This window comes from Aotus nancymaae, unplaced genomic scaffold, assembly GCF_030222135.1.
Source record: "Aotus nancymaae isolate 86718 unplaced genomic scaffold, 86718_ANA_hifiasm-v0.15.2.pri h1tg000016l, whole genome shotgun sequence".
Taxonomy (NCBI): Eukaryota; Metazoa; Chordata; class Mammalia; order Primates; family Aotidae; genus Aotus; species Aotus nancymaae.
The window spans coordinates 66,732,083-66,748,118 of NW_026988428.1; the positions used below are offsets into that span (position 1 = coordinate 66,732,083).

Here is a 16,036-nt window from a genome sequence, read left to right on the forward strand (position 1 = left end):
GACCTTTTCATGATTTCCATTGAAACGTTCCTGGTGGTTTTAGGGAGGTGGAAAACTTTACAACCCAGAAAAGGAAAGAGTATTTCTGTTCTCACATTCCCTCAGCTATTTCTGAAGGTCTGGTTGGGGCATCTTGCCAGCCCCCCATCACCCCACTCTCATCCTCTCCTGCCTGGCCCACCACCCCTGCCAATCCCTTCTTCTAACAGAGCAGTTCAGCTGTCCCGTGTGCCAGCAGGTGCTCTCTTAGACTCTGATGCTCATCAGGCCATTTTCTTGAACACAGAGGATTCCATCTTTTGGGATTTTAGTCCAGATGCTAGGAGAATCACAGTTTTTTCAGTCTGGTCAGAAGGATAAGGTGGGTAGTGCCAAGTTCTGGCAGCCTTGGGAGTTGGGAAGAGGTGAGCTACCCATATGGGCCTTCCCTCTGTCTCCCCCAGCAAGGCCAATGTGCTTCCTTTAGAGAGGAAAGCCAAGAGTCTGCTGTCTTGTCCTGAACCTTCCCCATCTCCTACCCAGGGCTGTTGCCTTTCTCCTCCCCAGTGATAACAGAATGACTCACTGGGCTTTTCCAGGTGGGTTTCCACCTCCCCCTCTAGTCGGAGTTGCCTGTGGGTTCCCTTCCCTGTGTTTCCCCCACCCCACCTTTTAGTGCTTCTGCCCCCGTGTGCCCTGGATGGAGCAGGTTTTATTCCTCCTCCCCAGGGCCAAGGTCCAGCTCAGATCAGAGGCTGCCCCATCCTGGTGGGGCTGAGAGCCAGTTCCTTTGTACTCAGTACTCCTGCCCCTTTCCCCATCTCTCATCTCCCTGCCCTGCCCCTCATCAGGGTTGGCAAAGCATAAGGTGACCTGGGCTTGTCTCCTCTGCCTCGAGTCTCTGTCTTACCCAAAAGACTTGGGTGTTGGCAATGGTCTTGCTGCTGAACCGTGTCAAGGGTCAGCGGGGGATGGTGGCAATGGGTCCTCTTAATGGGCCCATGGCCAAGGCTCAGTGAGTGAGTAATCAGAGGAGGGAGAGGTCTGGAGGGTGGAATCAGGCCTGCAGTGAGAAGGTTTGGCTGCAGGGAGTCAGAAGTGGGAGGTGAAGAGAACGGCTGCAAGTGTTGGGCATTTTCTGTACCTCATCTGGAAGGAGAAGAAATAAGCAGGCGCCAAGAGGAGTGGGTTCGGGCCTGAGGTGGCAGCGGAGTGCGCCTAGTTACATATCTGGGTGTTGGCCGACACAGAGGGCACTTGGAGAGACATTTCCGGGGGAGATCCCCTGGTGACTTTTCTGCATCATGGGGAGATCCCCCTGGTGACCCCCCTGGTGACTTTTCTGAAGCACGATCTTGGGTCCTTTCAGTGCTTTTTGCCCATGGTGACAACCCTGAGGTCAGGCTATCCATGCGCAGCCCCAGACTCTTCATGGAAGATTGCAGGGCTCTAGGGGTCCTGGGCCAGCCTTGCCAGGCTTCTGCCAGCTCCCTGTCTCCGCCTATCATGGGAAGTGGCACTGGGCTGGGAAGGGGCTTGAGCTTCCCCTCTGTACCTTCCTGTGATGGCCCATGCTGCTGCTTCTCAGCCAGAGTGTCTGAGCTCAGCTCAAATCAATGCTGAGAAAGGGAGGGCGAGTCCCCTGGCTTCCCCAAGGTGCCTGCCTGGGTGCAAACTCAGTCTTGTGATTTTGACCCAGACTCTTTGATTGGCGCTCACCGGGATGAGCCCTCTCATCCCCTCGGTGGGCCCTACTCCGTGGTGGGGCTTACACGTTAAGCCACGCCTCACATCCACGGTCCAAACCAACTCTCTAAGAGAAGGGCACATTCCCATGGGGCCCCTGGGCCCCAGCCCTGCCCCAGCCTCCTGGACTAACTGTGGTGCTCTGCAGGTCGGCTCCCACTGGGCCTCCCTGGAGAACCCCTGCCTCATCAATGAGTGTGTCCGAGTGAAGGAGGAGGTCTTTGTACAACAAAGGAACGTCTCCTGCCCCCAGCTAGAGGTCCCTTTCTGCCCCCCGGGCTTCCAGCTGAGCTGTAAGACCTCGGAATGCTGCCCTCGCTGTCGCTGTGGTAAGGCATGAAGGCCCGGGCTGGGCCGGGCTGAACTGGGCCCCACCTTTACGCCTCTCCTTCTTCTACCTTTGGCTCCTGAATTCCTTGCCTTTTTAGGAACTTAGGGAAATGGATAGGACCGAAATCTTCCCATCTCCTCCTAATGCTTTTATGAGAAAGCAAACAAAATGAGAAAACCATAGGAATTTCCTGAAGGTCGCTACATGGCAGGACTGGGATTTGACCCTAGGCTTCTCTGATTTGGAGACCACCTTTGTATGCTGTGATGTCTCACCCAGGGGAAGGCGTTCAACTTGCCACCCCGACTCTGTCAGCAAACTAACGGCAACAACAAAAAAAAAACCAGTTCTCCCCGCCATCCTGCTCTGAATTTTATTTATTTATTTATTTAAAGCAGATTCTCATTCTGGAGTGAGTGGCACTATCTCTGAATAGGCTGGAGTGCAGTAGTGGGATTTTGGCTCCCTGCAACCTCTGCCTCCTGAGTTCAAGCGATTTTCCTGCCTCAGCCTCACCAGTAGCTGGGATTACAGGCATGTGCCACTATGCCTGGCTAATTTTTGTATTTCTAGTAGAGATGGGGTTTCGCTGTGTTGGCCAGGCTGGTCTCAAACTCCTGACCTCAAGTGATCTGCCCACGTTGGCCTCCCAAAGTGCTGGGTTTACAGGCTTGAGCCACTGTGCCCAGCCACTAAATTATTGAAACTGAAAGTTTTAAGAGTAGCATTTCATTCTTTCATAAACCTAAACATCCTCCCATTCATCCCATCCTTTAAATGTAAATTCACATAAGCAAGCGCTGTTGCTTGGAGAACGTATGGAGCTCTTCTCACTGTGGGCTGCGTGGGGAAGGGAGGCCGCCTTGGGCTCCAGCAGTAGGACCCCCGGCGCTGGGGTGTGGGGTGGGAGAAAGGGCCAGCAGATACAGGAGGGAGGCCCAGACAGGGAGGAGGAGCCCCAAAGAGGGCAGCCGCTCGCCGTTCTCACCAGGGTGTGTTCTGCCCACGCTCACTGTGCACTTCTCTCTCCCCCAGAGCCGGTGGAGGCCTGCATGCTCAATGGCACAATCATCGGGGTGAGCTTCTGCCCTCTTCTCCAGAGCAAGTGGTGGGGACGGCGAAGGGGGTGCTGCGGGAAGGGTAGTAGGCCAGTCATTGTAAAGCAGAAATGAAAGAAACCGGGGAGACCTAACCGCAGCTTCCCACTGCCTGTGGGACGTCCCTGGCATCCTGGGACCCAGGCTAGGACCATCTTCCCAGTTCTCCAGGCCTGTCTCACACTCACTTCCTGGCCCCCACCTCAGGCTCCTGGGAATTTCTTCTGTGCACAGAGAAGTGCTCTGAGGTCATTGTGCACATTTCAGTCTGTCCCCTCTGCCGCTGCCTGGTCTGCCTCTTTGGCATGAAAGTTCTCACTCTTACCATCTCAGTACTGGAGGTGGGAGGACAGGAAGGCAGTGGGCCACAGAGACAGGAGGAGCCGCAGAGTGATGGCTCATGGGAGCTGTGGGTGGGTGGGCAGGAGATGGCTTATGGGAATGAGGTGGGGGGGCAGGTCAGGGGATGCTGGGGCGGCCTGACCCTGGTGCCTCTGGTTCCAGCCCGGGAAGAGTGTGATGGTGGATGTGTGCACAGCCTGCCACTGCATCGTGGAGGCGGGGGCCACCTCTGGATTCCAGCTGGAGTGCAGGAAGACTACTTGCAAGCCCTGCCCCCCGGTAAGACAGGCTCGACGGGGACTGAGGGCATGGACTGGGACCCAGGCGGTGGGACCTCACTGGGGTCTTTAAATAAATAAATCTTTCATAATTTTCAGATTATAAACAATATTTGACAATAATAAAGAGGAGACTAAAAGTCACCCACCCAAATCGCATGCCTCAGAAATAATTACAATTTTCGTTTTATAAGTTGCAAAGAGTTTTTCTTCCTGAGTTTTCAACATAAACACAATTTTCTTCCTGAGTTTTCAACATGAACACAATATTTGCCAGGCCTACGATCCTGTTTACAGTTCTGTATCCCTTTGTATGTATTTTAAGAAACATCACTACTAATCTGAAAATATTAAAAATTAGTCAACAAATATTTATCAGACGCCTCCTATGTATAAGACTTGCACAATATTCCTTTGGATGGATGCACCTCATATATACAACTGAGCTATTATGATGGGACATTTAGGTGGTTTCAGATATTTCACCCTGTTTTTGCCAGGCCATGCTGACGATGCTTGTTCTGAATACTTCCTCCAGGTGGTCCTGAGAGGTGGACTCATCGTGTCTAGTTTGAGAGATAAAACTGGCATTCCATGGTTTCAGTTGTGACTTTTAGTCCCACCTCACTGGGAAGTTTTGAGCCTCATGGAGGGAGGGCAGGGCCTGTAGTTCGGGGGGGGGGGTCTTGGCCCCCTTCTGTATGTGGGGCTTCTGCTGTTTTAGAAAATGCCATTGATCAGAGGAGTTTCTTGTGAGCTAGATGCATGAACTATGATGATGGCTCTTTCAGAGGTTATGGGGAAGTGCTTGTCTCTCTCAGCTCTGTGAGGTAGTCGGGGGGGCTGCAGCAAGGTGGGGAGGAACCCCTTATAAGCAGGCAGCACGGTGGCCAGAGGGGAGGGGTTGGGGGCCAGGAGGTCATGCAAGTGCATTTTATTTACACTATTGAGGACAAGGGACAGGTGGTCTGTGTCTGTGTTCTTCATGGCACTTAGAGGTATCATGCTCAAAGTAGAGGCTTAATAACAGATGCATGGAGTGTATGGGTCTGTAGGAGACACAGCTGTTTCTGAGAGAATGGTTCAGAGAGAGCGTTTCTTAATTAGGAAGAAGATAAGTATGTGTTTTTGCTTTTGCTTATTTTTTAAAAGTCCCAGTTGATGTTTTAGGGTTTGGGGCTCAGTTGCATGCACGGGTGTGGGCTTGTGCGTATTGTGTAACGGCCCTCCTAGAATAGATCTGCACTTCCATGTGGAATGAAACAATGCTGCCTGGAGTCGTGTGGCTTCCCTTTTTCCTGGGATGTCCCTCCAAGTCCAGTCAAGGCAGCCAGGAGACAGCGGGAGGCCCACCCCAATACCGGCCTGGGGAGGGTGAGCCTGCTCACTTCTTGCGGCGCCCTCTGGTGTTCAGAGGGAGCCACAGCCACTTCCTCCGTGTCTGGAGAAATCCAGCTTTAGAATCCAGTCTCAGGTTTAGGTTTCCAAATATTCAAAAATCCATGGCCCAGTTTGGCTTGTGTATTCTTCTTCTTTTCCTCCAAAATTCTGGTATCTCCCCAGGGGAGTGCAGCCACCTCCTCTCTCTTGAGATCCCTTAGATTCACCCCGCCTCTATGCATCTCTCAAGACTTGCTGAAGTCAGCCTCTGCTGATTCCGTTCTAGCTCAGCATCCTCTGCTGGTCTTAGTACGTCCTCTGCCATGAAGGGTCTCTGGGACACCTCCTGGGGGCGGGGGTAGCTGTGATGGATTAAGTCCAGGTAGGTCAGCTTGAACTGCCCACATCCGGCTGAAGTGCCAGCACTGCCCGAGATATGAGTCTTCTGTTGCCTTCCGGGGAGACAGTGCTCCTACTAAAGTGGGACCGCAGAAGGCGGTTTGTGCTGATGGTGGTTGAGATAAGGCTTGACAGCTGACCCCTCCAGGAAAGCATGAGGCGGAGAGGCCACCCGGCTGTGGGACCTTAGAAAGGCATCCCGGAGGAGGGTGACCCTGAGTGGACCTACAGCAATGAATGGGTTAATGTCAAATAGACCTTCCAGGGAAGGGCATGGTGAATGAATGATGGACAGCCAGAAGCCAGGGCTAGAAAAGGGAAGCGCGGGGAGACGGATGGGAGGGCTGTGAGCAGCCGATGCAATGCATGGAAAGGGGCCATGTGGGGTGTGCAAGGCAGTTTTAGGAGGACCACTGTGTGAGGAAGGCAGGACTAATTGGCTGCTCAGACCTAAACAAGTGGACTCTGGGGCTGGCTGGGAACTTGGCTCAGCAGGAGGAGGAAGGGGCTGCTCCTGAGAAGGATGTTTCTTGCAGTGATCAAATGTTCTGGGGAAAACCCAGAGGGCAGCTCTGCCCTCTCCATGCTCAGAGGCCTGTGGAACGCATACCGCCCGCCAGCAGCAGCCAGGAAATCCAGCAGTGCCCAAACAAGTCCTGTTCATCGTGTGCAGCTGTGGTCTGGCCCTGCCGGGCAGCAGACGTGCTGTAGGGTGGGCCGTTTCCTCCATTCACTTCCATGCTCTCTCCTCGCCAACCTTGCCTCTTCTAAGCCCCTGCCACACCCTTAACACCATTGCCCCCTTCTGTTTATTTTCTGCCTCCTTTCCCTTTTCTTCTAAATCTTTCTTCTCCTGTAAACAGCCCTCCACCTTTCCTTTTCTTGGCTTAACTTTGCCCTCTGCCTCCTGCTGTGTAGATTTTGCTTCCTTGACTGCTCTGTCCTCACGGGCTTTCCCTCCCGCCTGCTCCCTGAAGACATGTCAAATTCATGGCTTGATTTATGAGGGCAAATGGTTTAATCTCTGAGCAAGCTTATTGACTCCTAACCTTGATCTTGGGACAGGTTGTCTGTCTGGGTGCTCCACATTGACTTGGTGATTCATAATAGAAAAGCCTCAGGACTCCACTGAATGGATCACTGAATGGTAATCACTAAATGTGGCAAAATGAGAAAAACAATGACAACAGAGTTGGTTTCTCACAGAACTAAATTTACTCTTTAAAAAATTCAGTGATTATGTGATTACGTTTTTTTCTCTTTTGTGAGGGGTACAAAGGTGGAAACGGTCAAGAGAATTCTAATTTTTTTTCTTCTAAGGAAAGCAACACTGATAATAATTTTTAGGGAATGATGAGACAGTGGATGGTAGCTTTTTGGTTTTTATTTTATTAAAATTGTTTAAAACACTCTTACTTTGCAAAATCAAAAGTTGCCAACCCTGTCTGTCTCCCAGTCCTGCTATCTTGAAGCTGCTTCTTAAAGGGCTCTTACCTTATGCCACTGTCAACAAGTCCCTAGCTGATCCCAGAAGTTCGAGGCTTCACTGAGCTGTGATCACACCACTTGCACTCCAGTCTGCGTGACAGAGCGAGACCTTGTCTCAAAAATAACACAACACAAAACAAACAAGAAAACAAGTTCCTAGCTGAACTTCTGTCCTCTGTGAGTGGAGGAGAGCCAACGAGGGGCCAGATGCTGGGGATACAAGGAAACAACAGAGACACAGTTTGCAACTTACATGCTTCTCAGGGAGAAGTGTGTTCCAGCATCGTATGGGACTTCCAGTTACTTCCTCACCCATGCTTGGTATTGTCAGGCTTTTTAAGTTTAGCCATTGTGGAAGTGATATCTGCTAGCGTTTTTTCCTTACTGTTTCTGTAATTTCAGAATCTTCTAGTATTTTAAAGCTGTGTTTCTCTGTTGGCTAATGATGTAGACCATCTTACATACTGACTGTCCATATCATCTTTTGTGACGTGTTTGTTCAAGCTTTTGGCCATTTTTAAATTGGGTTGTTTGCGTTTTAATTATTGATTATGAGTTTTTTTCTGTATTTTGGATACTAGTCCTTTATAAGGTATCTAATGTAGTATTTTCTTTCAGCCAATGGCTCAAATTATTTTTCTCACTTGTGTCTTTTGAAGATCAGAAGTTTAAATTTTGATAAAATTCAGTTTATAGTTGTTTTTCTTTTATGGTTAGTGCTTTTTATGTCCTGTTTAAGAAATTTTTGTCCATTTTAAGGTCATAAAGATAGCTCCTCTGTTTTCTTTCAGAAGCTTTACAGTTTTGTGTTTAGTTCTATGATCCATGAGGAATTAAATTTTAAATATGGTATAAAGTAGGGGTCTCCCATGTGGCAATCCAGTGGTTCCAGCACCATTTGTTGAAAGATGATCCCCTCCCTCATTGAATTATGCTGGTGTCTTTGTAAAAAATGAATTGCCTGTGTATGTATGGATCTATCGCTAGCCTCCTTTTTTTCTGATCCTTCAATTTGTGTATTTTTATGGTCATACCACTGTCATGATTACTGTAATTTTACGGTTAGCCTTGAAATTAGATAATTTAAGTTCTTCAACTTTGTTCTTTTTCAATATTGTTTTGGCTATTTTATGTCCTTTCAATTTCTCTATAAATTTAGAGTCATCGTATTAATTTTTATTTAAAGAAAGTGTTTAAAGTGTGCTGTATTGTATTGAATACACAGGTTAATTTGGAGATAAAGGATGTCGAGACAATGTTGAGTTTTTCAATCTATGAACATCGTATGTCTCTTAAATTATTTAGGTCCTGCTCTCAGTCTGTGCTGCTGTAACACAATACCTGAGATTGGGTAATTAGGAACAGAAATTAATTTTTTCACAGCTCTGGAGGTCCAAGATTAAGGTACCAGCAGATTTGATGTCTGATGATGGCCTGTTCCTCATAGCAGTGCTTTCTCATGGCATCCACATGTGGCAGAAGGTGGAAATGCAGAAGGCATAGGGCATTCCCTTTGACTTTTTTTTTTTTTTTTAATAACAGCACAAATTCACTCATCAGAGTGGAACCCTCATGACTTAATCACTTAGGCCTCATCTCCTAATATCATCACTTGGAGTTTAAATCCCAACGTAGGAATTTTGGAGGGACACATACATTCACATCTTAGCAGTCTTCTTTAATTTTTCTTTGCAATGATTTTTTTTCAATAATAAATTAACTTTAGCTCACCGTAGGTTTTTTTACATTATGAAGTTTTAAAATTTTAAAAGCATTTTGATTCTTGTAATAACACTTAGCTTCAAACACATACACATTGTACAGCTGTACAAAAATATTTTTTCTTTGTATCCTTATTTTAAAAGCTTTTTCCTATTTTTAAAATTTTTAATTTTTTTAACTTAACTTTTTTTTTTTTTTTTTTGAGACAGGGTCTCATTCTGTTACCCTGGCTGGAGTGCAGAGGCTTTATCATAGCTCATTGCAGCTTAAATTCCTGGGATTAACTGACTTTCCTGCCTCAGCCTCCCAAACAGGTGGAACTATAGGCATTTAAAAAAAATCTTTAAACTATTTTGTTAAAAATGAAAACTCAGCATGCACAATAGTCTAGGCCTACCCATGGTTGGCCCATCAATATCAGTCTTCTACCTCCACATCTTGTTCCACTGGAAGGTCTTCAGGGGGAGTAACACTCGTGGAGGTTGTCTTATGTGATAACAGTGCCTTCTTCTGGAATACTCTTACAGGACCTACCTGAGGCTGTATTACAGTTAACTTTTTTATATTTTTAATTAATAGGAGTATCTCTAAAATATTGATAAACCAGTAACATAGTTGTTTGTTATTATCAAGTACATAATTGACTGTTCTATACTTTTATATGACTGGCAGCACAGTAGGTTTGTTTATAGCTGCATCACCACAAACAGGTGAATAATGTGTTGTGCTGTTAACTCACTAGGCGATAGGAATTTTTCTGCTCCATTATTATTTTATGGGACCATTGTCATACATGCAGTCCGTTGTTGACTGGAACATTGTTTTGTAACTCATGACTATATGTTATTAAACAGTTGATACTATTCCATTGGTCCCTGGGGCTCTGTATATATATTTTTGCATCTTTGTTCCTCTCTTGCTTCCGTTTGGGCAATTTCTATTGATCTATCTTAAAATTCAAAATTCAAGGATCCTTTCTTTTCTTGTGTCCAGTCTGCAGTTAATCCAATCCAGTAAATTTTTGATTTAGAGTGTTGTGTTTTCTAGTTCTAGGATTTCCCTTTGACTTTTTTCTAAAGTTTCCAGGTTGTTCCTAAAATTCCCTGTCTCTTTCCATTATATCCATCATTTCCTCTAAACTCTTTAACATGTTTATCATAGTTATTTTAAGTTTCCTGCCTGATAACTGCAATATCAGGGTCATTTGTGTGTCTGTTTATATTGAGTGGTGATTCTCTTTGTGTAGATCAAATTTTTCTATTTCTTTGCATGAAGTTTTTTTTTTTTTTTTTTTTTTTTAACTGTGTATTAGACATTGGTGGAAGACATATTGAAGAGACTCTTAATTCTGCTGTTTCTTTATAATAAAGGTTAAGTTTGGTTCTAGAAGGTGGTTAGATTATTGGTGGTTCATTTTGAACTATAAAAGTCTTGATTTTTAAACTACATTTAAGAGGGTCTGTTTCAGCATTTTTCTTAGCCCTAGGCTGAATATTTTAGTTCTGAGACTTAGTCTTTACTCTGAAGGTGTGGCCCTTATGAAATTCCAGTGGAAACCTAGGTGTTTACCTAGCCCCTCCAACTTGTTAGAATTCAGACTGCAAACTCTCCTGTGTGGTGTGTGGCAACTGAAATGTCTGCTCAGGTCTTTGAGCTTTCTAGCTGTTGTTTGTCTCTGGGCTCCTTGTAGCTCTAATATAGATGTCTAATTAAGGGATCAACCAAAGAGTTCAGAGGAGTTTATATGCAGATTTGGGGGCTTCTTCTTTCTGACTTCCTCTTTTCTGATGTTTTTCCCTTCAGTTTCCACCTATTCTAGCAGTTCCAAGCTCTGCCTGCTGAGTCCTCAGGCAAATACAACTACGGTTTTCTGCTTGAGTTTTGGCTGTCCAGTAGCATACAGACAGTCCTTGTGAGAAAAGCCATTTAAATATGAATCTTGTCCTTTATGATTCTGCATTTCAAGGATCGAATAATCTATACTTCATTTTTGATTTTAGTCTTCTTCCGGTGCTTTTGAACAGTTGCTTTAAATATTTAGTTAATTGTTTATAATCATCATCTGCAGGAGAGTTAGTCCAATACAAGCCACTGTGTCATAACTAGAGCAGGATCTTCATCAGAAGTTTCTAAGCTGACGAGTGACAGGAGTAGACCTAGGCTTTAAGAAGGTCATTCTGGCAGATGTGTGGTGACCTGTAACAGGGGAGCAAGAATGAAGGTAGGAAGACAAAAGAAGACTATTACCAGAATCTCTGGTAGATAATGGTTGTATAGACTTGATGATGAAAGAGGAGACAGGTCATGACAAGCAATGGATGAGTTTGAGATACATTTTTGGCAAGATTTGGTGATAAGCAGGGAATGAGAAAAAGGGCGAAGTCAAGGATAACTCTCAGATTTCTTGTTTGAAAGACTGGGTGATAACACCATTTACCAAAACAGGGAATACCAGAGAAGGATGAGATTTAGGGCAAAAATCAAATTTCCTTTTGAATGCAAGTCTCAGGATGACAGTAAAATAATTGTCCAGGAAACCATTGAATTTGTAAGTCTGAAGCTCAGGGAAAAGGTCTAATTTAATAGTTCTGGCTGCCACAACTTGAGTGAGATGTACATATGTAGAGGGAAGGAATGCTGCGTAAGGGATTGAGAACTGACAAAAGCTGGTTGGAGCTGGATGCTGACTCTCTGAATTCTAGGTGAAACTACTGGATAGGAGAGGTAAGAGGCCAGCAAAGTAAGCCTACTTATAATTGGGATGTTTAAGGGAGGTTAACTGCAGCTGCTTTTTCTCCCTCTGGATACAGGGTTACAAGGAAGAAAATAACCCAGGTGAATGCTGCGGGAGATGTTTGCCTACAGCTTGCACCATTCGGCTGAGAGGAGGGCAGATCATGACACTGAAGGTAGGAGCAAGCTGAACGCCGGGGTTCCCTCTCATGTCACCATCTTCCTTCCTTTTTTGGACATTTTTCTTCAAGAAAGAGGGACTGAGTTTGGTTCAGTATCAGCTTCTTTTTCCACTTCTTTCTGATTTTGTAAAGAAAAGACAGATGACTTATTGCAGGCACAGAATTTTCCCAATTATTTAGTTATTTTGTTGCTCTTCTTGACAAGAGTGTAATTGGTGTAGGGCCACATGATTTGGAGTTGGTTGATCTTTAAGATTTTCTCTAGCCTTGGGAGTCTGTAAGACTGGACAGGCCGTCAGGGTGGAACGGACTCTGAGCTATGAAGTTGGGACTAGCTGGAGGGGCTGGGAGGTAGTGCCCTTGGTTCATCTTTAGTTCACTCACTGACTAGCCAGTTTGCTGTTGCTGTATCTCAATCCTTTAAGCACTGGTCAGAAGAGTCTACATATTGTCTACTTTAAGCAGCCCTGTTCATAGGATATAAGCTGTAAAACTGAGACTCCACTTCTGGTCTGTGTTCTGGGTGTGGGGGCTTTGTAATACCCCGGCTCATCTCCAGATTGTTTCGTCAGCTCCGTGGGGTCAAGCTCATGGTTTAAGTGGCTCTGTGAACCAAACACTGTCTCTGACTTTACTCTACTCCTCTTTCCTTCCAGCGTGATGAGACCCTCCAAGATGGCTGTGATAGTCACTCCTGTAAGGTCAATGAGATAGGAGAGTATATCTGGGAGAAGAGGGTCGCAAGCTGCCCGCCCTTTGATGAACACAAGTGTCTGGCTGAGGGAGTGAGTACTCATCCTGCTTTCCTCTTTACTGTCTCAATCTCTAAGAATAAGATCCTTCTAAACAGCCTGGATCCTAGCTCTGGCATAATTTCTCAGTGTCCAAGGCAGATCTCTGCCCTACTTGAAGAATCAGTGGGCTTATAAAATCAAAGCCTATGGAGAGATAAAATTCTCCACAATATAGGGTGTTAAAAAAATATTTTCCTTGAGGGAGGCTGACTTTTGATTCTTGAATAGGAAGATGTGAGATCAAACTGATTTCCAGTCTCCCTGGGAATGATGATCCTGATGATCAATTGGAAGAGAATTCAGAGTAATCAAAATTGTTTCAGCCCGGTCGGGTAGGGTGGTCAAGCTGCTCACATTTATGATAGGAAAGCATAGTTTACATCTGGACACTTAAGCCCAGGGCTGTGAGTTCACAGCTAAAAATTGGCCCAGAGTGACCTGAAAGCTGTCCACTCTGTACTGTTTCTGCCTAACCTGTGATTTTGCTGTCTTCTTAGGGTAAAATTATGAAAACTCCAGACACCTGCTGTGACAGATGTGAGTACATTACTATTATCTTGTCCGTTGAAACCCATCAGAGCAAGTCCACCCGCTCTTCGCAGCTTGCTCCTTGAAGCCCATTAGAGCAAGCCCAGTGACTGTTCTTTGGAGTAAGCTGTATTCCAAAAACATATTTCTGACCACTTGTCAGTCATTATGTTCAGTCTTGCAGGGAGCAGCCTCCCCTTCCTGGATGTCATCAGACTGTCCTCTTGATACCCCTTTGAGATGCCCATGGAGTACCCTCTTTCCTCCTGCAAACTCCCTCCTGTCTCTAGCTTCTTACCTGCCTTTCCCCTCATAGTGTCTTTGATTGAACGTAGTCCTGACCTGGGACAATATATTCCCTCTCCAACCAAAGTTTCTTGAAGACAGGCACCTTGGATCTTTGATCTTAGCGGAGTCGACTCTCAACACGTATCTATTCATGAGTGTACTAAAGCTATCTCAAAGAGAAGGGGAAACCACCAGCTGGCTAACAACAGCCCACATGTACTATGGAGGCTGGCCTAAGTTTTCTCCCCCACTTCTTCACTCTGAGCTCCTCTTGACCTTGCCGTCGTGTCATACTGATTGGTTCTCATTGCTCACAGCAGCAGCTTTGGAGACGACACACAAGTCTGCACATTAGACAGTGTACTTCCCATACACGCTTGTGTTCGTGAGCACAAATGACTTTCAGGATCCCAGTGCTAATGCTGAATTTTCTGAATATAGAATTACTTGCCTGGACCAATATTTTTTTAGCCTAGGGTTTATTATTATTTTTTTGTCCTGGGTTTGCAGGTCCATGCTTATTTTCAGGTAGAGAAAGGAAGAGTGAAAACATGAAAACCCTCAGTGTTCAATCATTCCTTCGTTTCTTGATGGCTGACTGTGACAGCCCCTGCCATTGCTGTAACCAAATCTCAGATCGAGGAAACACTCTGAAAGCATGTCTTTCTATGATTCCCATTTGAATGGTTTAAGAATGTGAAGTTAGGAAACCATCAGAGGAGAAGAATTCTCTCTAGGCACACTGCATGTGGAATTTGGTTAAGGGACCATTATCTTCAAAAGCACCACAAAGGGCCTTTGTTGATCAATGTATTCAAGAGACTTTGAGATCCTTAATGAGGACAATAAGCCAGCCTCAGGGATTTAAATCCACAGCAATATAATATAGTACGTTGACCTAAATATGTTTTTCTTATTCATCCTTTTAAGGTAATTGGCAGGCTTTCCCTTTACAATGAAATTATCTGGAAATTGGGAGGCAGATTAATATGTAGTTAGGGTTGATTTAGATTTGGGGTCATTTAAGGACAGAAAACTCCCAGTGTTCAGATTGGAATGGTAAGCTAGCATTAAATTTTTGAATTCCCAGTGGGCCAAGTAGAGATTCCGACCTGAATGCCACTAACTCCTGTGCGAAAGGAAACCCATGTCAGCAACCCGGAGTCAGCAGTACCAAAGAGAGGCCTTCACAAAGGTGCCTGGGGATCTTCTCGGTCCCCACAGAGGCAGGCTGTGCCCTTATATCACCATGACTTTGCCTTTCCTCTTACCCCAAGGGAGGGATGAATACATAGTAATTATATTTATTGGCTACTTCATTGCCCATTAGCTTCTGAATGTAGTTACAAGCACAAGAGGGTTGCTTTAGCCATTTTGGTTTTTAGAGTCTACCATGATATAAAGGCAAGTCTTCCTCATTTTACATCACCATAGCACAGTGAATTTAGGCTCTTCCTGCAATTAAAACTGTACCATTAAGTAAGTCCAGCAATAACTGTATCTCTGCATATATGGGGCCAGGAACGGCCTAGGTGAACCAGGATAACTGAATTCCCTCCATGTGGCCAGCTTTGGTTATTTGGTTACTGTGAAAGGGACCTAGTTCCAGTCCAGTGAGGGCACTGGGGCTGAAGAGTGTCCTGTAGAACCCCAGCCAGTCCTCAAGTTTCACCTTTCACCTGTCCTATAGGTGAGGTGCCCGAGTGTAAAGACATCACTGCCCGCCTGCAGTATGTCAAGGTGGGAAGCTGTAAGTCCGAAGTAGAGGTGGACATCCACTACTGCCAGGTAAGGGCTCTGCTTCAGTAAGGCCTGGGTGGAGAGGGCTGAGCCTTCCCCATGCTTGGATACATCTTAGTTACATTCTAGAAGGATCTGGAAAATTCACAGGGAGGAGAAGGGAAATAAACTGGAAGCATTTCTTTTTTAAAGTAAATGTCTTATTGAAGTAACTGGGAAGTTTTGACTACAGGAAAAACAAAAATGGAGGAAAGACTCAACAAATCCTTTAAAGAGAATGGAGAGTTATTTATGCAAGATGGAGGCTACATTTCCTGAAGATCAATCAAACATATATAAAAATTCCCTGCATAAAACATGCATAATCAGGCATAAAACATTTTATGCATTAACGTGCATAAAAATTACAGCCGGAGGGATGTGGGTGTGATATTATTGCTGTAAAGTGGAGGACGTGTCAGATGTCCCTCTGACCTCCCTTTACAAATTGCCCAGCTGTCCTGAGTGCTTCTGGGTGAGATCAGACTTGCCTTGCTTGGAGGGGTCGGGGAGAAAGCAGGCAGCCCCAGAGCCCTGCCTAGGCTGGGACTTCCCACCATTGTGAATCCCCCATCTTCCTTTGCTTTCTTTCAGGGCAAATGTGCCAGCAAAGCCATGTACTCCATTGACATCGAGGATGTGCAGGACCAGTGCTCCTGCTGCTCTCCGACACGGACGGAGCCCATGCGGGTGCCCCTGCTCTGCACCAATGGCTCTGTTGTGTACCATGAGGTTCTCAACGCCATGCAGTGCAAATGTTCTCCCAGGAAGTGCAGCAAGTGAGGCTGCTGCAGCTGCATGGGTGCCTGCTGCTGCCTGCCTTGGCCTGACAGGCCAGAGCGCTGCCAGTCCTCTGCCTGTTCTGCTCTTGTGCCCTTCTGGGCCCACAATAAAGGCTCAACTCTCATCTTGCAAAAGGCTGCTGGTGCACTGTGTCTTAGGGCTGAGATGGCAACTGTGGGCAGGGGCT

At 45.9% G+C, this 16,036-nt stretch overlaps 1 protein-coding gene across 1 annotated transcript in view; it reads left to right on the forward strand.

Annotated features, from left to right (window-relative positions):
• VWF (von Willebrand factor) overlaps window positions 1–15,983 on the forward strand; it is a 168,938-nt gene extending 152,955 nt beyond the window's left edge. Inside the window, exons 45-52 of the mRNA XM_064377521.1 lie at window positions 1,874–2,054; window positions 3,092–3,132; window positions 3,658–3,774; window positions 11,573–11,671; window positions 12,334–12,462; window positions 12,969–13,008; window positions 14,978–15,075; window positions 15,661–15,983. Coding sequence (XP_064233591.1) covers window positions 1,874–2,054; window positions 3,092–3,132; window positions 3,658–3,774; window positions 11,573–11,671; window positions 12,334–12,462; window positions 12,969–13,008; window positions 14,978–15,075; window positions 15,661–15,849 — 894 coding nt within the window. The 3' untranslated portion in view covers window positions 15,850–15,983. The remainder of the gene's footprint in view (window positions 1–1,873; window positions 2,055–3,091; window positions 3,133–3,657; window positions 3,775–11,572; window positions 11,672–12,333; window positions 12,463–12,968; window positions 13,009–14,977; window positions 15,076–15,660) is intronic.
• The last annotated feature ends 53 nt before the right edge of the window (window positions 15,984–16,036 follow it).